Source organism: Schistocerca nitens, chromosome 1 (genome assembly GCF_023898315.1).
Source record: "Schistocerca nitens isolate TAMUIC-IGC-003100 chromosome 1, iqSchNite1.1, whole genome shotgun sequence".
Classification (NCBI taxonomy): Eukaryota; Metazoa; Arthropoda; class Insecta; order Orthoptera; family Acrididae; genus Schistocerca; species Schistocerca nitens.
In genome coordinates, this window is record NC_064614.1 from 843,600,907 (window position 1) to 843,624,577 (window position 23,671).

Consider the following 23,671-nt stretch of genomic DNA (forward strand, 5'->3'; position numbering starts at 1 on the left):
ATTCAGCGGCATTTCCTGACCATTTTAGTATAACGGGCTAGTGGTCTCCAGTGTCTCGCCGCGCGGGGTAGCCGCACCGTCTCTGGCGCCTCGCCACGGATCGCGCGACTTCCCCCGTCGGAGGTTAGGCTCCTCCCTCGGGCATGAGTGTGAGTGTTGTCCTTAGCATAAGTTAGTTTAAGTTAGATTACGTAGTTAGTGTGGAAGCCTAGGGACCGATGCCTCAGCAGTTTGGTCCCATAGGAACTTACCACAAATTTCCAATTTTTCCAGCGGCCCGTTACATAGTAATTGCATTTCGTGTGATTTCTTACCTGCACTTATCTTTGTACCTTTACTGCACTAATGATATCTGGTCGACGATATGCGATGCTTGTTTGGAACCAGACTTGTTCCATTCACTCACGGTACTTTCCGTTGTTAATATTAATGCCCACTGTACAGTTCGCCCTCAAGCTTGCATTTCAGTACGCTGTTTTCTGTCTTGGGTTAATTTTTCCGGCAGTGTTAGTCGTACGTTAACAATGAGCAGTATGGATAGATTTACTGGTGATGAGTTGGCCGCCGGTTGGTGTGGCCGAGCGGTTCTAGGCGCTAGTACACTACTGGCCATTAAAATTGCTACACCACGAAGATGACGTGCTACAGACGCGAAATTTAACCGACAAGAAGAAGATGCCCTTCATTCGATCCCTGCGAAACCCTACATTTCAGCAGGATAATGCACGACCGCATGTTGCAGATCCTGTACGGGCCTTTCTGGATACAGAAAATGTTCGACTGCTGCCCTGGCAAGCACAGTCTCCAGATCTCTCACCAATTGAAAACGTCTGGTCCATGGTGGCCGAGCAAGTGGCTCGTCACAATACGCCAGTCACTGCTCTTGATGAACTGTGGTATCATGTTGAAGCTGCATGGGCAGCTGTATCTGTACACGCCATCCAAGCTCTGTTTGACTCAATGCCCGGGGCGTATCAAAGCCGTTATTACGGCCAGAGGTGGTTGTTCTGGGTACTGATTTCTCAGGATCTATGCACCCAAACTGCGTTAAAATGTAATCACATGTCAGTTCTAGTATAATATATTTGTCCAATGAATACCCGTTTATCACCTGCATTTCTTCTTGGTGTAGCAATTTTAATGGCCAGTAGTGTAGTAATGCCCATTGTACAGTTCGTACTCAAGCTTGCATTTCATTACCGATGTTTTCTGTCTTAGGTTAATTTTTCCGGCAGTGTTAGTCATAGAGTGGTCATCAAAGCTACGTTACAATCTTAATCGTACTGGACCCAAATATTAGAGTTGTTGGAGTGTTGAATTTTTTAATCATTAGTATATCGAGAAGCCAGTGTGCGTGTGCCGGACAACGGAGAGTGTACACGGAGCGGACCTCCAAGCGTCTCTTCCCGCTCCAAACGCCGGGAGCCCACCAACTACGCTACGTACCTGTGTGATGTTGCGCGGCACTTCAAAGTGAAATGGAGAGTCGGCGTCTGTGGCGCATGCGCACTGCGGCCGAGAAGCGACCCGGGGCGGCGCGGCGCGGCGCGGCTAGCACGTGGTCCGCGAAGGCCGCCGGTGTCTACGGCGGCGGCGGTGGAAGCGCCCAGTCTGCACTTAGTGTGTGCGCGGGACGGTGGCCACCGGCATGCGATGAGCGCGCCATGGAAGCCATGGACACCTGGGTGAACCCGCCCGTGCAGTGGCACGCCGTGGATGCCAGCTGGAGCGCCGCCGACGCCAAAGACGTTGACGATATGGTAGGTACCGGACGTGCTGTTCCCTCAGGGGCTGCCGGTACAACTCTGACGTGCCTCTTTTTTGTCGTACTGTATGCTCGTCGCACTACCTTGGCGCAGAAAGGCTTTAAAATACTTGCTGCTTCCCCTGCTATCAAAGACACGCCATTGTTGTTACGATGAAGTACGCATGTACCGAATCGAGATTGCGGGGAGTTATGGGTGGTGGTATGTGCAAATCACGTCTTCCTATTTTTTCGTACCTCTGTACCTGCATCTAATGTCTAGTACGAAGACAGAAGTGTAAGAAAAACTAATACCCGTGCACCGGCATTGTGTCCCGACCTAATGACAGAGACTAGTCCCCAGAATGCGATGCTGATGACTCAGGTCGTTTCATCTATGTGTGATTTATATATAACATAATTAGTGTTTCCGTAAAAACGCTGTCCTCTGTTTTAGATCAATGGTGCAAGCAGAAGAACTGTAAATTTCTGTTACTACATGCGTTCTGCTGCCCTCAGTCTGTAAGCAGCGACTTTGCAAGGTACAAAAATAAACAGACGAAGGAGATCGCAACAAGGCACGTAGTGGGAGGCGAAGATGCGCGCAAAGCAGGAAAACACTGATTGCTAGGGAGGCCTTCCGACTCTCGTCTCTGGGGATAATGAAACTAAATCATCTACGAGAAGACGGGCGTAGTTTTCACAATGGCAATATAATAAATGTGGAGAACAGAAACAAAAAACACTCGTGGCTTTCATGAGTGATGTGTACGCTGTAGGGGCGAGTGCTACTGACAGTGAGACTTCAGTTCCAAGTGTTCGGAGTTCGATTCCCAGTAGGTTATAGCACTCATTTTCATTCAGTTAACGTGACTTTCAGCTGTGACAGTGTTTGTGTGCGTGAAAAATTTCTGCCGTGATCGGGATTGCAAATTAAACTGTAGCGCTTCTCCCCGAGCTGGATCACACGCCGAAGGAAGGTAAACGCGCATTAATCTCAGTAGCACAGTTCCATGTAAAAGACATAGTCTGCAGCTTCAACCTTCCTATTGATGGTTCCATTACTTATTCTACTAATCGCATACGTTTACACTTTCATTTGGGTAGCCAGTTTTGTAATTCTCAAACTAACTACCGCTGTCATCTGGACAGCAGATAATTGTATATACAGTGGACCACATATACGACGGCGACTTTGTTTTCTTTATTTGTAAAGGTGTAGTTTTATAACGATAATTAGAGTTGGAACATCAATTCAGTGCTGACAAAGAATGAGAGAAGGAATGATGTAAGGTCTTGTTTAAAGTACTATGAGCACATTAATTTTGATCCACAGAAGATATTCACGGGTATGACAACACAGAGTTCCGTACCACGGTCCCCTAGATTTCATGTCCAATGTACGAATGTACCTTAATTCTCGGAACTTTTCTTTTTGCAACCGGTGCAGACTTACGAATGGTGCATCGTATTTTCATGCCTATTGAAACTAACACTACATAGACAATCAGAGGGCGTAATCGGCAGGCATAAGTAGTTTTACAGACGATATACCATTCTCAAGGTTATCCATGGAGCAGACTTGTTCTTCTTACGAAAATAGTAGAACTTTCATAAGGAATCGGTTAATCACATAGTGCGTGTTGCAGGCGAAAGTTTTGCTTTGTGAACAGATTTTTAAGTCCGTGCACAACTTCTGCGTTCATTACTTAAATAGTTGAAACAGTTTCGTAAGTTCGAAGTAACGTAGCAGCAGAATGAATGACTGATTGATTGATAATACGCCGAGCCCGAGTTGAAATATCTTGCGCTACCCAAAATAGGTTTTCCGTAATTCCCGAAACGACAATAAGCAGCTGCACTCTCTGTGAACTGGCCGTAGTCTACACCTATGACTTCGTTTGCATCTACATCCACAGCTGTACTCTGCGAATTTCTGTGAAGTGCGTGGCTGAGGGTACTTTTTATTGTACCACATATTCCGAATGGTTCAAATGACTCTAAGCACTATGGGACTTAACATCTGAGGGCATCAGTCCCCTAGACTTAGAACTACTTAAACCTAACTAATCGAAGGATATCACACACATCCATGCCCGAGGCTGGATTCGAACCTGCGACCGTAGCAGCAGCGCGGTTCCGGACTGAAGCACCTAGAACCGCTCGGACACAGCGGCCGGCACATATTCCGATTTCTTCCTGTTACATTCGTGGATTGAGCATGGGAAGAATGACAGCTTGTACTCCTCTGTGCTAGGTGCTTATGTGTGCACGTTCTATACGCGACATAATCGTCTGGAACTGCCTTGAAAGACCGTTCCTGGAGTTTTGTAAGCAAGTTCTCCGCGATATGTATGGCATCTTTCTTCGCGTGTCTACAAGCTAAGCATTTCAAAGTTTCTGTTACACACTGTGGAATGCAAGCAGCCCTGTGGCCATTCGCAGCGTTTCTTTGTATACACTCGATGCCTCCTGTTTCCCTGACTCGAAACACTTTACTTCCAGAGCAGTACTTTTTGCTTAACACTGTCGCGGAGCGCGACTAATTTCGTATTTTCCTTTTTGTGTTCATTTCGTGGGAGATACGTTTCTCCACACACTAGCAAGTCCGAGAAATGTGTTTGGGAGCGGCTCGTCGTATGTGACGCCTGGTGGTCAGAAAGCGAAACTTCAAACCGAAGGTCGAAAAGCAGGAAGGCATAACCCTTGGAAACCAGCAAGAGCTGGGTTACTGTGGGGAGGCGAGACGCCGATGCAGGGGTGGGGTGGGGGGAGCTGCAGGAATTGGAAGGCGGCGCTTTATGCGGCAGCCACATCCGCTGGGCCGACGGGCAGTGTGCCGTGGGCTTTTTGTTGCGTTACCTGTCCCACGTTCCGCCGCCAGACAGTCGCCGCCCGGCACAAACTGCGCAACTGCTTCCTCACGCAAGCACGAAGCGTCCTCTGGCTTCCCATTGTTCCGGTCATACTGCCATTTGTAAGCGCGACGAACCGGGGAAGCAGCAGCGCCTTGAGCAGCGGGCAAGGGAATTGGTGCAGGTCAGCAGGGCGTGGTTGAACCCCTTCATGTGCTGCTGCCGTTGCTGCTGCTGTCATGGTCAGCTTCTCGGATGTCGAGGAAGACTGACCATCCTACGAAGAGAGATATAGCACCTGTGTCGTCGGTCAGCCACAGTACCGTTCGACAAACTCCTAGGGACGACGCTAAGTCTCAGAAGTTAACGAGTCCATCAGAAATTGTTCGGTCACTAGGCATCTGCCAATAAAATACAGACAGCAAAGCATCGAAGTGTTGTCGGAGTTGGTATGTAAGGTTTTCCTTTTCTGTTCCTTCGGGCTTAGATGATGTTGAAAGAGAAAACGGCCGTACGTTAAGTGGTGACAATTTGGACCATTCTGAAGAGAAACATCAGATGAACATGTACTTTCTTGTCAAGGGTTCACTAATCTTAAACTTGTCGCGTTTGATACCTGCGTCACCCGACCTTTCTTCAGTTATTTACTAAATCCGGAGACGCAGGTTAAATACTGTACGATTGCGTTTCAGTCAACGGTCGCAGGTTAAATATTGTATGATCGCGTTTTAAGCGCTTCCGCGTAGGTTCACGTAGAATGAAACCACCAGCTCCGATTAGCAAACCAAAAGGGTCAAAAATGAACATAATAAATACAACGGAAACACAGTCTAAGTTGCAAATTTCACTTTCGTTTACTTGATAACTAGTTTCGGGTTGGGATCCACTTTCAAATCATCCAGATAGTCGAAATGGTATTTTCCAAATATAAGAACCATGTCAGGGTAACAAACATATATGTATAACAAAGTGCAAATGAACAATTACAGAGCATAGAGATAACGCTGTAACTGTTCATGTTCAATTTGTGAATGATATACGTTTGTTGTCTTGACGTGGTTATTGTATTTTGGGAGATATTATTTTGACTATCTAGATGATCTGAAAGTGGTTCCCGACCCGAAAATAGTCATCAAGTAAACGAAAGTGAAATTTGCATCTTTGGCTGTTTTTCTTTTATATTGATTAAGACAAGTTGCTGCCCTGCAATTACTTCAGCATGTTGGAAGTTCGTAAAAAGAACCTAAAAATGTATTGTATACCACGGTGGTATTTTTGAACGAACTGAGAGTAGCGCTTAATACGAAACAGATAATCGCCTGCGCCATTCCCATTCCCGATTGTTGGAAATTGCTGTGTCTTAGGAACAATTGAGAATGCAGCCCTTTGTATGACATTCACCTTTCAGTGTAGGCCATATTATCACTAGTATTATCTCCTGAACTATGTTCCTGTGCTCTTGTAACATTACCATGTGATTCAACTCCTTGCGTTAAACTAATGTGCTGCATAAAACGATCTCATTAAGTAGACAACGAAACTGATCGATCAGCACAGAAAACACGTGAGGAGAGCGCGGTATGAAGATGATATACCTATAATAGATCGTTATAACGTTACTGATGATGACAGTACATGGCTTCTCACTTGCATGGATTTGCATATTATTCCTGCGTGTAATAAGGGTTGTGGCACTATCTATAGTCCACCCCCCCCCCCCCCTTCTTCCACTATTAGAGAGTTCATAAATTTCAAAACACTTGCACGCACGGAGTGAGGAACTGTTGTGGCATGTTCTCTTAGCCAATACTGAATGTCCGTTACTAATACTGCAGTAATTTTAAAACGAACAAAATCCTGTCGACATCGTGGTCATTTAAGACCGAACACTAGCAAAACTGCACAAGTGTTGGAAAAACACTGAGCTGTGGCGTTATCAAAGGAGCCATCTGGCAGTCACTTGAAATGATTTAGGGAAATCACGAAACATCTGTTTCTGGGCGGATGGGCGGATATTAGAAACACTCCTCTCGAACGCACATTAGTTTTATGCATACATGATGATGTTCACTTCAAAGGTGCGCGATTGCATTGAGTTTGAGGACGTTGTCACGTAATGGTCACTGCGTAACTGCGCAGCGGAGTTTTCCAAAGCAGGAGCTCATTTTGGACAGAGAAGACACAGCATTCTGCCTGACGAGGCTACGAAAGATTTCATGCGGAGGTAATCAATCGGTAATGCTTCAAGATTCATGTAACCATGCTTAGTCAGGAGGCTGCGTTGTGTAACGCGCGTTGTAACGGCGAAACCAGTGATCGGTTTCGTAAGAGATGAATTAAGCAACAGGCTGTCGTCGAGAGCGGTACGGTAACTGTCTTCGGCAGTAGCTTACAGCGCAAATCGAAGGCGCGTTTGATAACGGTGTGATTTACTAGCGGTAGCATATGCTTTGAACTGTCCCGAACCGAATAAGTTTCTTTTAAATGCTCTCGCATTTCCAGCTGTCTAGCAGTTTTCCGTGTTTTTGTGCTGTCAAGATTTTTTACACCCACGACAAAGTCGCGCAGGACGGAGCAGAGCGGAGCTGGCGGATGGGAAGGTGGCTCTGCTGTGCACGGACTGTACCGCGAGCGGCTGGTCCGGGTTCAGCCTGCTACCTGCACCTCGCCGCCGTGCGCAAAGAGTTGCCTGCCTCCGCCTGCGCTTGCCCCTGGCCCTCTCGCGCTCGCGAAAACCTGCCCGCACAGTGCGGCCACGTCCCTCCGCCAGTGCCACGCCTCGTCATCGCACAGGGGTCGGCCAAAGTAACGTTACCGGAGCTCGTTCCTCACTCGTATCAAAGCCGGTCAACACGGGACGAGCCAGCTGACGTTGACCTAGACGTGACGGGGCATCCGACCTAACGAGATTTGTGCTGTCAGCGCTCTCCGGCGGCAGATTTCGCCTTTATTTTGCTCGCTAACTACACAGTTTTGTTATGAAAATGGACGAGCGTAAAATAGCTGTCTTAACTCCGTGAGCGATTGCCGAAGAAGAGCGGAGAAAATCGCGGAGGAGATTCCGAACTCGTCGATGGCTAGAACTGCGATCTCCTCGACGAAAATTACATATCTCGAACAACGAGCTGGAATACATACTAGTAGAACTTATTCGCAAACTCAACTGAATCCCCAACTCATTTTCAGTTTTAAGGTGTTTATGGTGAAGGTGTAATGTCTAATATCAGTTTGCGCATGCATAATATGTATATTCTCTACGTTATATTCACTACCAACATTCTGAAATAAAAAGATCGTTTTTCCAATCCGTGGCGGTGTATTACAACGACAAGCGTTAATAATATGAAAGAACAAACAGCCTTGGTTGCAAAACTGAATTTTTTTCTTTTATTTATCCTCCGATGACGCGTTTAGTCTTATACTGGCATTTTCAGATCGGTTTGCGGGAAAAAAATACAGCTTTCGCATTTTTTTCTCTTAGGCTAATCTGAAGATGCTATGTATAAGGTGAAACGCGAAATGTAAATAGAATAAAAAATACAGTGTTGCAACCAAGACCGCTCTTTCACTATGAAATAACGTGCTTGATCACATAGATTTTAAGATCGAGTTTCGTTTCGTAATTTCATTCGAATGTAAAAGAGATTGTTTCGAAGCTGCCCACCGTCACTGAAAAAGATGTTTACTAGCAAGATATAAACATGAGCTAGTCGATAAAAATGGTTCAAATGGCTCGAAGCACTATGGGACTTAACATTTGAGGTCATCAGTCCCCTAGACTTAGAACTAGGTAAACCTAACTAACCTAAGGATATCACACACATCAATGGCCAAGGCAGGTTTCGAACCTGCGACCTTAGCAGCAGCGTGGTTCCGGACTGAAGCGTCTAGAACCGCTCGGCCACAGCGGACGCCCCAGTCGATAAATCTAGATTAGGTGTAGGTATATTTTATAGAAAGTCTCATAACAGCAAAACCTTCCAATGTGTAACGAGTGATTATTTTCAGACATAGACTGCCAGTCACGTTCATAGACCTCTGGCCACTGGGGACACATTAAAGAATTGCAACAAATACTTTATTTATAATAAATAACATCGACTTTTGAGATAACAGTTATATTAAATTAATAAGAAAGAACCAGAATCTTTTAGAAAACAAAAGATGAAAAAGAATTTCGAAGGAGAACTGAAGAGCTCACGACGGTATCAATGGCGCTACAGCATTGACGTTACAAACAGGTCTCCGTATGTGGTATAGGTATACTGTGTATAGGCTGTACCTAAAATGTAATTATTTGATATTTAGTGTGCAAATTATACCAAAAAGACACGCTTTTGTTAGGTCATATTGCGCCATAGTAACGAAACGGTATACTTTCGTAGCGCACAAGCTATAACACTAAAAATACCAACTACAGGAAGCCGTTACCAACCGATATACACTGAAGCACCATAGAAACTGGTATAGGAATGGGTATTCAAATGAGATATGTAAACAGGGAGAATACAGCGCTGCGGTCGGCTGCGCCTATATAAGACAAGTGACACAGTTGTTAGAACGGTTACTGTTGCTACCAATGGTAGGTTATCAAGACTTAAGTGAGTTTCAACGTGGTGTTATAGTCGGAGCACGAGCGATAGGACACAGCATCTCCAAGGTAGCGATAAAGTGGGGATTTTCGCGCACGACCATTGAATATGAGGCATCTGGTAAAACATCAAATCTCTGACATACCCGCGGCCGGAAAAAAATCCTGCAAGAACGGGACCAACGACGACTGAAGAGAATCGTTCAGCGTGACAGAAATGCAACCCTTCCCCAAATTGCTGCAGATTTCAATTCTGGTCCATCAACAAGTGTCAGCGTGTGAACCATGCAACGAAACATCATCGATAATGGTTTTCAGAGCCGAAGGCCCACTCGTGTATCCGTGATAACTGCACGACACAATGCTTTACGCCTCGCCTGGACCCGTCAACACCGGAATTGGACTGATGATTACTGGACACATCTTGCCTGGTCGGAAGAGTCTCGTTTATATGGTATCGAGCGGATGGACGCGTACGGGTATGGAGACAACCTCATGAATCCATGGACCCTGTATGTCAGCAGGGGACGTTCAAGTTGCTGGATCCTCTGTAATAGTGTGGGGCATGTGCAATTGGAGTGATATGGGACCACTGATACGTCTAGATACGACTCTGACATCTGAGATGTACGTAAGCATCCTGTCTGATCACCTGCATTTGTTCTGTCCACTGTACATTCTGACGGACTTGGGCAATTTTAGCAGGACAGTGCGACACCCCATAACGTCCAGAATTGCTACAGAGTGGCTCCAAGAACACTCTTCTCAGTTTAAACTCTTCCGCTGACCACCGAACTCCCCAGAGATGAAATTATTGAACATATCTGGGATGCCTTGCAACGTGCTGTTCAGAAGAGATCTTCACCCCCTCGTACTCATACGGTCAGCCCTGCAGGATTCATGGCGTCAGTTCCTTCCAGCACTACTTCAGACGTTATTCGAGTCCATGCCACGTCGTGTTGCGACACTTCTGCGTGCATGGGGGGCCCTACACGATATTAGGCAGGTGTAGCAGTTTGCTTGGATCTTCAGTGTATGGTTCAAATGGCTCTGAGCACTATGGGACTTAACAGCTATGGTCATTAGTCCCCTAGAACTTAGAACTACTTAAACCTAACTAACCTAAGGACATCACACAACACCCAGTCATCACGAGGCAGAGAAAATCCCTGACCGCGCCGGGAATCGAACCCGGGACCCCGTGCTCGGGAAGCGAGAACGCTACCGCAAGACCACGAGCTGCGGACTCTTCAGTGTATGGTTTACTGTCATTATATTAACACAAATCGTAGCTAAAGCTACGCTTATTCGAGAGATCAATTTCTAATGCTTTGAAACAGCTTGAATCATACCGCTTAATCTGTGAGAAAGAAAATCCACCAAATATCATGTTTGACGCTATACAATATGGTTGCGCCTATGGTCTGCCTGTGACGTCCCGTGAGAGAACTGCTCAGAGCTCCAACGCTGTCCTTTTTTTCCCACAGCTGTACCTGCATCCGTACTCTGCATACCACTGCATAAGCCGTGACAGAGGTACTTCGCATTGTACAACGTATTCAGAGAATCACGTTCTATTCGCGAATGAGGCGCAGGAGGAATAATAACTGCTTAAATGTCCCCGAGGGTGCTGTAATTAGTCTAATCTTCTCTTCGCGCGATCCGTGCACCCCCCCCCCCCCCCCTCCTTACACACACACACACACACACACAGGACGTGAAAGCGATCGTGGACGTGGAGCTGTGTGAGTTTTGTTACGTCAAAACGTGGAGTTTCATGTTGCGGAGCTTCTCAAGCGAGAAAGACGGCCTCAGATAAGTCATACATTTGCTTCTGAAGAAGAACGTGACGTATCACATGCAAGATCACTTTTTACGTCACAGGCGGTACTCGGGAGACGTCATAACCGATTACGCATTTTGCAGTTGAAGCAGGTATTCTACGGTTATTATATTATAGTGTGCGCGTTAAAAATATATTCTGTTTCAAAGCACACACGTCGAGGATCCCTCGAAAAAGTGTTGTTTTTGTTTCTATTTGTTATAATAAACTGACCGAAAAATCGTATCAAAGGTTAAAAGGTATTAGTATTTCGTGCTTTTTGCAGTATAACTTGCGTGCTACGAACTTGTATCAAAACTGATTGTTATAATTAAAGGTCAAGTAATGACATTGTATTTCTGTCGCAGACAGCAAAGAACTTGGAAGAGCAGCTGAGCGGAATGGGCACTGTATTCAAAAGAGAATATAAGATGAATCTCAACAAAAACAAAACAAGAGCAATGGAGTGTAGTCGACTTAAATCAGACGGTGATGAAGCAACTAGATTAGGAACGAGGCACTAAAAGTAGTAGGTGACTTTTGTTATTTGGGTAGTAAAATAACTGACGATGACCAAAGTAGAAACGATATAAAATTTAGAGTTGCAACGTAAGCAAAAGGTCTCTGAAGAAAGGAAATTTATTAACAATGAACATAGATTTAAGTGTTAGGAAGTCGTTTTTCAAAGTATTGATATGGAGCGTAGTCTTGCATGGAACTGAAACGTTGACGGTAAACAGTTCAGACAAGAAGAGAATAGAAGCTTTTCAAATGTGGTACTACAGAAGAATGCTGAAGATTAGATGGGTAGATCATATAACTAATCAGGAGGTAATGAACAGAATTGTGGAGAAAAGAAATTTGTGGCCCAAGTTCACTAAAAGAAGGGATTGGTTGACATATTCTAAGCCAACAAGGGAGTACCAATTTCCTACTGGAGGGGTGTGTCGGGGGTAAAAATCATGGAGGAAGACCAAGAGATGAATACAGTAAGCAGGATCAAAAGGATGTAGGCTGCAATAGTTATTTGGAGATGAAGTTCAAATGGTTCAAATGGCTCTGAGCACTATGTGACTTAACTTCTGAGGTCATCAGTCGCCTAGAACTTAGAACTAATTAAACCTAACTAACCTAAAGACATCACACACATCCATGCTCGAGGCAGGATTCGAACCTGCGACCGTAGCGGTCGCTCGGCTCCAGACTGTAGCACCTAGAACCGCACGGCCACTCCGGCCGGCCGAGATGAAGTGGCTTGCACAGCGTAGAGTAGTAACATGGAGAGTTGCTTCAAACAGCTCTTTGGACTGAAGACCGCAACAACATCATCACAAATCGGCAGTTAAAGCATAGGGTATCGTAAGACCAAAGACATGAATTGAAATAACGACCGTCAACTTCAATGTAACGTATATAGTCGCCGACTGGGCACACTGGAATGTCGCCGGTTCGCTTTCTGCAAATATTTTATATTCAGTTCCATATTTTCTAAATGACTCTGGAGCTCTCTTATTAATTTGATAAAAGTGTGTCCTTCAATGACGTAGTGGAAATCAGGGTAAAGGCATGGATATTTGTAGGAAAGTAAACATTGTGGACTGAAGTAAACATTGTGGACAGGAACAGTTGCGCACAGTGTATATGCAGTAGCCTTAGATCCAGTACACCGACGAATGCAGTCAAATGGTATCTTGGACATCAGTAGTGTAGTATATAACAAGACATTGGTGATTCAGCTGTATAGGGTGCAGCTCATTATAAATGCAGTCGGCTCTGTGTGATGTTAGTGTGCGCGTATATGCCTTTGCTGCAGGTAGGGAACAGACACCATTAGTGATAATGCCTGTTGAGTTCATAAACTACGATTGTGACGGTGCCACGCGGAAAACAGTTTATCATGAGATGGAAAAGCAAAAATGGATGCGTACAAGGAAATGGAACTGTCCAATCGTCAAATCGCCAAGAAGTTGAACCGTTCAAGGACAGTGATTCATAATTTAGCTAGATTGGGCGCAGGATATGGACGGAACGAAAATAGGGGCAACGTAGAACATTAGCTGAGGCATCGAAACTTTTTATTTTTGCGCAAAGCATGGGCCAAAAACCGTCGTTCTTCTCCACGTGTTGCTGATTTACAGTCGCCAGTAACTGCCTGACGTGTACGACAACTTTTGTCAAATGACAAACAACTTGCATTCAAGAAACGACTGCAGATATCTGCTCTGATAACCAAACCTGAACAGGCCACATTGAAACTTCAGAATGGGATAAAATGATCTTCAGTAACGAGAAGTAGTTTGATTTAGATGGGCTGGATGGATTTCAATCTAATGACAGAGCAGCCGGTAAGAATTTGCAGAAGTTTTGGTGGTGGAAGTGTTATGATTTGGGAACCCTTGTGCACTAAAAGATAGTTCAAAATGTTCAAATGTGTGTGAAATCTTAACTGTTAAGGTCATCAGTCCCTAAGCTTACTCACTACTTAACCTAAATTATCGTAAGGACAAACACACACACCCATGCCCGAGGGAGGACTCGAACCTCCGCCGGGACCAACCAAAAGATAAGTCACGCATTGCTTGGCGGAACATTAGAATGAACTCTAACATGTACATTGAGATGCTAGAGACAGAACTGACTATACTATGTCACGAAAGTCGAATGTTTCAAAAAGATAGTGCACCTATGCATGATTGCGTTACACCCAAATGTGGTTTGAAGATAAAGATATCGCTTTCTTGCCCTGGATTGCTCGAAGCCCGGATCTGAAACCCATGGAAAACCTTTGGACAATAATTGCAAGGCGTGTTTATCGCATGGAAGGCAATTAGAGGCCGCATGTGAGCTGAAAAGAGCGATACGAGCAGAGTGGGCGAAAATTTCATTGCTGGAACTACAAACCTTAACAAAATCAATGCCAAAGAGAATTTTTGAGGTAATTAGGAAGAACGGAGGTTGGCCAAAATACTAAGTATGTAATAACACAACGGAGAGTGAGTGCCTTTATACCATTTTCTATCCAAAAAAATGCAAACGCTTTATTTTGTTGCTGGTGACGGAAGAAAATATGTAAATCCCTCATGATTATTATGTCTTATATGCGTCCACTATTTTGATAATAAATTCGATACATGTATGTTGCAGACATTGTACTATATCTTTGTTATCAACCCTGTCTTTATAGCGATTCAATGCTGCATATGAATAAGACCGCTCTCCGTTCAAGAGAGAGGGTTCGAGTTTGTAAACGAGCGTAATTGAAAAAATTGAAACACATTACGCCAGAGCTTATGACTCCAGACGAACGCCAAAAAAAAGAAAATAGTTATAAATATGCATAACATGTTTCATGGTGAACGGTGTAGCCGACAACTGCAGATGGCGAGCGCTGATTTCGCAGATCACTTTGGTGACAAAGTTCCGTATGCCGTACCAGCTCTTTTCCGAGTGTGCACTGCACTGGAAGCCACCGTTGGTGTGCTTCACGGTGAGAAACGCGTCCCGTGTGAGGAAACGGCATGCCGAAGCCTGTAGTATATATGACTAGGTACCTCTTTTGGTACGGTGCTTGGAGCGTTGTAAGTACGCTTTCGCGGGATAGTTGACGTTTGTCTTCAAGCATCTGTCAGTTTAGGTTTTTCGTGTCGCTCTCTCGTGAGTCAAACAAACATGAGAGCATTCGTGCTTCCTTTCTTAGTATAGGATCAGTATCCCCGGTTAGTCTTATTTAGTATGAGCCTAACAGTGGATGGATTGCACGAGTTTTTTGTAAACAATCTACTTTGTAGTCTAATTCTATTTTCCCAGAATTCTCCCAGTCAACCGAAGTTTGTTAGCTGCTTTTCGTTGTACTGGGCCTATGAGATCATTCCATTTCATATTCTACAAATTGCTGCACCCAGATATTTGGATGAGATGAATGCACAGTTTTATTTTTCGAACATTTGAAGCAATCTGACAATATCTGCACAATTTTGAAATCTTATTAATATCTAACCAAATATTCTGGAGTATTTTTCAGATAGCACTTCGTCATAGATACTGGTATTTTCTAAGGACGAAAACCTGTCCCATCACACTTCGCTGGGGGATACCTGAAACTACTTCAACATTTGTCGGTGACTCTCCATCCAGGATAACAATCTGCGTCCTCCTTGCCATAAAATACTGAATGATTCTGATGTGGTATTGAATCAAAAGATACTTTTTTCATCATCATCATCATCATTTAAACTGATTATGCCTTTCAGCGTTCAGTCTGGAGCATAGCCCCCTTATAAAATTCCTCCATGATCCCCTATTCAGTGCTAACATTGGTGCCTCTTCTGATGTTAAACCTATTACTTCAAAATCATTCTTAACCGAATCCAGGTACCTTCTCCTTGGTCTGCCCCGACTCCTCCTACCCTCTACTGCTGAACCCATGAGTCTCTTGGGTAACCTTGCTTCTCCAATGCGTTTAACATGACCCCACCATCTAAGCCTGTTCGCCCTGACTGCTACATCTATAGAGTTCATTCCCAGTTTTTCTTTGATTTCCTCATTGTGGACTCCCTCCTGCCATTTTTCCCATCTACTAGTACCTGCAATCATCCTAGCTACTTTCATATCCATAACCTCAACCTTGTTGATAAGGTAACCTGAATCCACCCAGCTTTCGCTCCCATACAACAAAGTTGGTCGAAAGATTGAACGGTGCACAGATAACTTAGTCTTGGTACTGACTTCCTTCTTGCAAAAGAGAGTAGATCGTAGCTGAGCGCTCACTCCATTAGCTTTGCTACACCTCGCTTCCAGTTCTTTCACTATATTGCCATCCTGTGATAATATGCATCCTAAGTACTTGAAACCGTCCACCTGTTCTAACTTTGTTCCTCCTATTTGGCACTCAATCCGTTTATATTTCTTTCCCATTGACATTACTTTCGTTTTGGAGATGCTAATCTTCATACCATAGTCCTTACATTTCTGATCTAGCTCTGAAATATAACTTTGCAATTTTTCAATTGAATCTGCCATCACAACTAAGTCATCCGCATATGCAAGACTGCCTATTTTGTGTTCACATATCTTGATCTCACCCAGTCAGCCTATTGTTTTCAACATATGGTCCATTAATAATATGAACAACAAAAAAATGGTTCAAATGGCTCTGAGCACTATGGGACTCAACTGCTGTAGTCATAAGTCCCCTAGAACTTAGAACTACTTAAACCTAACTAACCTAAGGACATCACACACATCCATGCCTGAGGCAGGATTAGAACCTGCGACCGTAGCGGTCGTGCGGTTCCAGACTGCAGCGCCTTTAACCGCGCGGCCACTCCGGCCGGCATATGAACAACAGTGGAGACAGGTTGCAGCCTTGTCTTACCCCTGAAACTACTCTGAACCATGAACTCAATTTACCGTTAACTCTAACTGCTGCCTGACTATCCATGTAAATACCTTTAATTGCTTGCAAAAGTTTGCCTCCTATTCCATAACCTCGTAGAACAGACAATAACTTCCTCCTAGGAACCCGGTCATATGCCTTTTTTAGATCTATAAAGCATAGATACAATTCCCTGTTCCACTCGTAACACTTCTCCATTATTTGCCGTAAGCTAAAGATTTGGTCCTGACAACCTCTAAGAGGCCTAAACCCACACTGATTTTCATCCAATTGCTCCTCAACTAATACTCGCACTTTCCTTTCAACAATAGCTGAGAAGATTTTACCCACAACGCTGATTAAAGAGATACCTCTGTAGTTGTTACAATCTTTTCTGTTTCCATGTTTAAAGATTGGTGTGATTACTGCTTTTGTCCAGTCTGATGGAACCTGTCCCGATTCCCAGGCCATTTCAATTATCCTGTGTAGCCATTTAAGACCTGACATTCCACTGTATTTGATGAGTTCCGACTTAATTTCATCCACCCCAGCTGCTTTATTGCACTGCAATCTGTTGGCCATTTTCTCCACTTCCTCAAATGTGATCCTATTTCCATCATCATTCCTTTCCCATTCTACCTCGAAATCTGAAACATTGCTGATCGTATTTTCACCTACATTGAGCAACTCTTCAAAATATTCCCTCCATCTGCCCAAGGCATCCACAAGATTCACCAGCAGTTTTCCTGACCTGTCCAAAATACTTGTCATTTCCTTCTTACCTCCCTTTCGAAGACTGCTAATTACACTCCAGAATGGTTTTCCAGCAGCTTGACCCATAGTCTCCAACCTGTTTCCAAAGTCTTCCCAAGATTTCTTCTTGGATGCTGCAATTATCTGTTTGGCTTTTGTTTCTTTCTTCAACATAACTTTCTCTGTCTACCTGAGTTCTAGTATGTAGCCATTTTTGATACGCCTTCTTTTTCCTTTTACAGGCTGCCTTGACTGTGTCATTCCACCAAGCTGTTTGCTTCATCCTACTTTTACACACTACTGTTCCAAGACATTCTTTAGCCACTTCTAGTACTGTGTCCCTGTACCTTGTCCATTCCTTTTCCAATGACTGGTACCTTTCTGAGATCGCTGTTATGTACTTGTGCCTGATTTCCTTATCCTGAAGTTTCTCCATTCTTATCCACCTACATATGGACGTGACCTCCTGCACTTTCGGCCTCACAATCCCAGTTTCACTGCAGATTAAATAATGATCAGTGTCATCAAAGAATCCCCTGAATACACGTGTGTCCGTCACAGCCTTCCTGAATTCCTGCTCTGTTATTATATAGTCAATGACAGATCTGGTTCCCCTGCCTTCCCAAGTATACCGGTGAATGTTCTTATGTTTAAAAAAGGAGTTTGTGATTACTAAGCCCATACTGGCACAGAAATCCAATAGTTGTTTCCCGTTCCTGTTGGCCTCCATATCCTCTCCAAATTTACCCATAACCTTTTCATACCCTTCCGTTCGATTTCCAATCCTGGCATTAAAATCACCCATGAGCAGAACGCTGTCATTGTCCTTTACTCTAACAACTACATCACTGAGTGCCTCATGAAAACTATCCATCTTATCTTGATCTGTCCCTTCACAATGCGAATATACTGACACAATCCTAATTTTCTTGCTAGACACTGTCAAATCTACCCACATCAGTCGTTCATTTATATACCTTACTGCAACTACGCTGGGTTCCATTTCTTTCCTGATGTAAAGCCCTACACCCCATTGTGCTATTCCTGCTTTGACTCCTGACAGGTAGACCTTGTATTCTCCCACTTCCTCTTCTTTCTCACCCCTTACCCGAATGTCACTAACAGGTAAAACGTCCAGCCCCATCTTACTTGCAGCCTCTGCCAGCTCTACCTTCTTCCAAGAGTAGCCCCCATTGATATTAATAGCTCTCCATCTCATTACCATTTGTTTGCCAAGTCGTATCTTAGGAGTCCCTGGTTTGTCAGTTAGAGGTGGGACTCTCGTCACCTCCAAAGGTCCGAGGCATTTTGCTCTGATTGTTGCCAGCATCATATTTAAAGTACCAGGGAAGCAGGTTGCTGGCCTTACTTGCCCCGAGTCCCATTGAGTTTTACGCCTAACGGTTGAGGGACTAACCGGTGAATTTGGTAGTCTTTGCCGTATGAGCACGAAGGTGACCACGACTCAGAATATGTCCGAGATGCCCAGCCTTATTCCAAAGTAACTGGTATCCCGACTGTCGGGACCACTTACTTGGCCACTCATACGTTGCCCGTGGTTCATGAACTAGGACATGACTACAGGAACCCACACCATGAACCACTTTTTTCATTTACACTTTTTTAACTTTTAGGGTAAAAATTGTGCAGACGGTACTGGATCTTGAATGGGGAACACGTGTGATGCACGTGTTCGTAAACAACTGCCAGCTGCAGTGACACTGGTGGCGCAACCTTGAAAAACAATACAAGTCGTCTTTGGTGTGTCCATGATGGAGATTACATTTGATGATGATAGTCGAAAATGGAGAAACTCTTTACAGGGACTTGTAAACACTGATTTAATGGTTTGATCTGTTTGAAACGGTTTGTGAAAGCCTGCAAGTGTGAAACAATGGGTCTGTTTATAAATAACTTTTATGCTAGCAGTAACGATTTCCTTTTTCTATTTCGCACGACGCATTTCTGGAAATGATTACCATTTTCAAATGCGTTTTTGTTTGTGTACTATGCCATTTTTTGTGATGTTTTTGATGAATGAGATTCTTCATTATTCTGTTGTCTGTAAGTTGTGCAGAATTTCACACATGCTAAACATCACACACAATTGCCTGTGCGCAGTATACATCGAGAGTTACAAACATACATTAACAAACAGTTACCTTCCACGTAAATCCATCGAAAATTTCAGATATCGAAGACTGTCATTCTTCCTCACCAGAACAGATGTTCGTCATCGTCGACGACATTTCTGTCCTCTAGAGGTGCTAACATAATCCTCGACAATGTTGTCGTTCACGAGTTTTCTGACAATAAAGGTATTATCCGACTGCAGGCTTACAACTCGGACGAAATTGCGGTACCCATTTAATTTATTCGTCCATGGAAGTGGTTGCTGATTTACTAGAGATGTCTTTTGATACAACTGCTTCCAGAGATATTGCGAAAATTTCATTTGCTGACCACAACATGGAAGAAAAAGAGAAATTCCCAGTAGCAATAGCAGGTAAGTGAGGATGGTTATTTCCAGTTACAAGAAGACCACTACTACGAAATCGAGTGCCTAGTTTAATTTTCATGTCAACGAAAACAATACGACGGGACCTGCGTGTATAAACAACATTAATGGTGGAGCTCCTTTCTTCAGATCTCCTAAATAATGATTGAATACAGAGAAGAGGATACCAGCACGTAATGCGGTGGGAAGAGCATACTTTTACTCTTTTCCTTGTGAGAAGTGTTTAGACATGAAGAAAGCGACAAATTGTTCCCAGCGAGACATCTTCCATGATATGATTCCTGCACCTACGCGCGGCTGTAAATGCTCAAGTCTGTCTCTCTCTCTTTTTAGCATAAGATGGACTAACATAGTTCTTCTGACTTACAGTTGCCCCAGTAGGTCTTTTTGCACTGTTGTGATTTGTTTGAGAAGGAACGGGAAGGGTTTCTTTAAGATAAATTTTATCTAGGACCATATCCTTTGGAAGGTACAGTATTATTTTTCATTGATCACTACTCTGGATTTACATGCATAGTTCCTCTGAATGATTCAGGCTAATTCTAAATGAAAAGCGCAAAACTGTATATTTTCTACAGTATTAATTTGTTTCGTTACCGGGTTTCGGCGTACAAGGCCATTGTCGGACTTGTAACAGACAACTGGAAAGAGCAACACAGCAACAGATATTACACATGAAGATTGAGGTACAAATACAAAGTAAATGTCATTTATGTCGCGTTGCTCACCAGTATTGTATCCTCTTTGACGACGATATTAAGTTCAGATGATGGCTCTGTAATCCGAACAACTATTAACGAAATAAATTAATATTGTAGAACATCGACAATTTCGCGCTTTTCATGTATAATCATGAAGATATTCGATCAAGAACATTGTCTGGGGTAATGAATTATCTCTTATAATCAAGTGCCAGCCGGCCGAAGTGGCCGTGCGGTTAAAGGCGCTGCAGTCTGGAACCGCGAGACCGCTACGGTCGCAGGTTCGAATCCTGCCTCGGGCATGGATGTTTGTAATGTCCTTAGGTTAGTTAGGTTTAACTAGTTCTAAGTTCTAGGGGACTAATGACCTCAGCAGTTGAGTCCCATAGTGCTCAGAGCCATTTGAACCATCAAGTGCCAATCTGTGGTACCTTGTATTGCTACTGGAAAACTGCAGCTCGTGTAAAAGTTTTTCCGGGTGGCATGGTGATCTCTTCTGCCGCATTCGATGAATGAAATGAAAGTTAAGAGCTCGACGCCTTGTCTACTTCGAGGTCATTAGAGACAGGCGGTAGTTCGGATTGTAAAAATATGGGAAGGAAATGTCTATAACCTCCTCAGTGAATAATAATAACGATAATGAGCGTATGGCATTGGTGGCCGGGAGACTCCTCGCGGTGCGGTTCGGTCGCCGCTCCACAAGTTCTACTACGGCGACTTGCGAGTGAATGAGGATGAAATGATGATGAAAGACACACAACACCCAGTGTTCTCGAGGCAGAGAAAATCCCTGACCCCGCCGGGAATCGAACCCGGGACCCCATGCGCGGGAAGCGAGACCGCTACCGCAAGACGGCGAGTCGTGGACTCCTCAGTGAATAATCACAGCTTTCACAAGCTGTGTTGTAAGGATACCAAGCACAAGATAAATCAGAGTGATCCGATGGGGATTTGAACCCGGCACCTCCCAAATTAGAGCCCAGTGTTCTAATCACCACACCACTTCGGATTGTGGCCACACAATTGTAATGTGTTGATCAGAACAAGAAAGGAAAACTTGTTTAGGTCGCTGCTTTACTGTAGTTGAGAGCGGTTCCTATGTCTGTAGTGAACCGTTCAAATGGCACGGGTTAAACATAGTATTTATGAATTAAATTAAAAAATTAATAATAAAGCATAACAGTAGTAGTTGTTCTAAAGAAATTATTCATGGAGTATTTAAGGTATTCTCAAATAAACAGCAGCTAACCTCCAGGAGGATTTTTATAATCTCATTTACAATAATGCAAATTCTTTTTATAAACATCTCAGTTACTGGTTTTCCTGTCGTGTCTAAGCATATGCCCAACATAAGGCTGAAGGAAATTAATTAATGAATTTCCTTGTCATGCGGGCCTTTAACTTAGAGTTATTTGCACGAAACTTTAATAAGTGGAATTAGAATAATATTCGAAAGGATAGAACATTGTGGGACAACGCCCCGACAGACAACTAGCTTGGTTTGGGGAAGAGAATAGGCCGTGGTCTTTCAAAGGACCATATTGGCATTTTGTCTTAATCTACTTGAGGACATCGGGAAGATCGGGACGTGAACAGCTGTGCACCCAAATACTAGTTCAGTTGCTTACTACAGCGCCACCTCGCTCGGTAATAATATCCAGTAATGTTGAGAAAACTGCGAATATCGTCTAAAGTTGCCTTACAGCTGTGGTTGTGGGCACAGGCATAAATGTGACTATGACATGTACAACGCGAAATTGTGAAGACTGCGGTTCGAACCCCATACTCATCACTGTTTTCCTGTGCCGTTGTTTTTCTATCTCAGACCAGCAAACGCTAAAACGGTTCCATACTAAAGAGATTACAGTCCAGTACTGGTCAAGTGTGATTGCCTATCCTTTTTAGTGAACTTGACACCTTATTCAACCTTTAAGAAAATGAATAATAATAAAAACCTCCGATTGGTTGCGACATAATTTCTTTCTAGTCGTTTTCAAGACAACGTAATAATTTTTAACTTTTCTGTCCCGCCGCAGCTCCCCAACTCAGCGTCATCACCTGAAAGAATACGTTCTTGTAGCTGCGTTCTGGACATCAAATATTACTCGTACAGCCAAAGAAACTGGTATAGTCATACCTATTCAAACAGAGAGATAAGTAAATAGGCACAATACCGCGCTGCGGTCGGCAACGCCTATATAACACAAGTGTCTGGCGCAGTTGTTAGATCGGGTACTGCTGCTACAATGGCAGGTTATCGAAGGTTTAAGTGAGTTTCAACGTGCTGTTACAGTCGGCGCTCGAGCGGTGGGGCACAACATCTCTGAGGTAAAGATAAAATGATGATTTTACCGTACGACCATTTCACGAGTGTTCCGTAAATATCAGGAATCCGATAAAATAGCACACTGCGGCCCGAAAAAGATCCTGCAAGAACGAGACCAACGACCACTGGACAGAATCGTTCAACGTGACAGAAGTGCAACAGTTCCACAAATTTGTGCAGATTTCAATGCTGGTCCATCAGCATGTGTCAACGTGCGAACCATTCAACGAAACATCTTCGATATGGACTTCCGGAGCCGGAGGCCCACTCGTGTACCCGTGATGATTACACGACACAAAGCTTTATGCCTCGTCTGGGCCCGTCAACACCGACGTTGGACTGTTGATGACTAAAAACATGCTGCCTGGTCGGACGAGTCTCGTTTCAAACTGTATCGAGCGGATGGATGTGTACGGGTATGGAGACAACCTCATGAATCCATAGACCCTGCATGTCAGCAGGGGACTGTTATAGCTGGTGGAAGCTCTGTAATGGTGTGGGGCGTATGCAGTTGGAGTGATATTGGACACCTAATACGTCTAGATACGACTCCGGCAGGTGACACGTGTGTAAGCATCCATGTCTGATCACCTGCCAGTCATGTCCATTTTGCATTCCGACGGACTCGCGCAATTCCAGCAGGACAATGCTACAACCCACACGTCCAGAATTGCTACAGAGTGACTCCAAGAGCACTCTTCTGGGTTTAAACACACTACCGCTGGCCACCAGACTCCCCGACATGAACATTATTGAGCATATCTGCGATGCCTTTCAACTTACTGTTCAGAAGAGATCTCCACCCCCTCGTACTCTTTCCGATTTATGGACAGCCCAGCAGGATTCATGGTGTCAATTCCCTCCAACAGTACTTCAGACATTAGTCGAGTGCCTGCCACGTCATGTTGCGGCACTTCTGCTGCCACGTCATGTTGCGGCACTTCTGCGTGCTCGGATGACCCTACACGATATTAGGCAGGTGTACCA

General features: G+C 44.1%; 1 protein-coding gene across 3 annotated transcripts in view; it reads left to right on the forward strand.

The window, feature by feature from the left end:
* Positions 1 to 1,622: 1,622 nt before the first annotated feature.
* Positions 1,623 to 23,671, forward strand: part of LOC126263196 (steroid hormone receptor ERR1-like) — a 453,409-nt gene continuing 431,360 nt past the window's right edge. For all 3 annotated transcript variants that reach the window (XM_049960270.1, XM_049960261.1, XM_049960276.1), the window contains exon 1: positions 1,623 to 1,760. In XM_049960270.1, the coding sequence (XP_049816227.1) occupies positions 1,665 to 1,760 (96 nt within the window). In that variant the 5' untranslated portion in view covers positions 1,623 to 1,664. The remainder of the gene's footprint in view (positions 1,761 to 23,671) is intronic.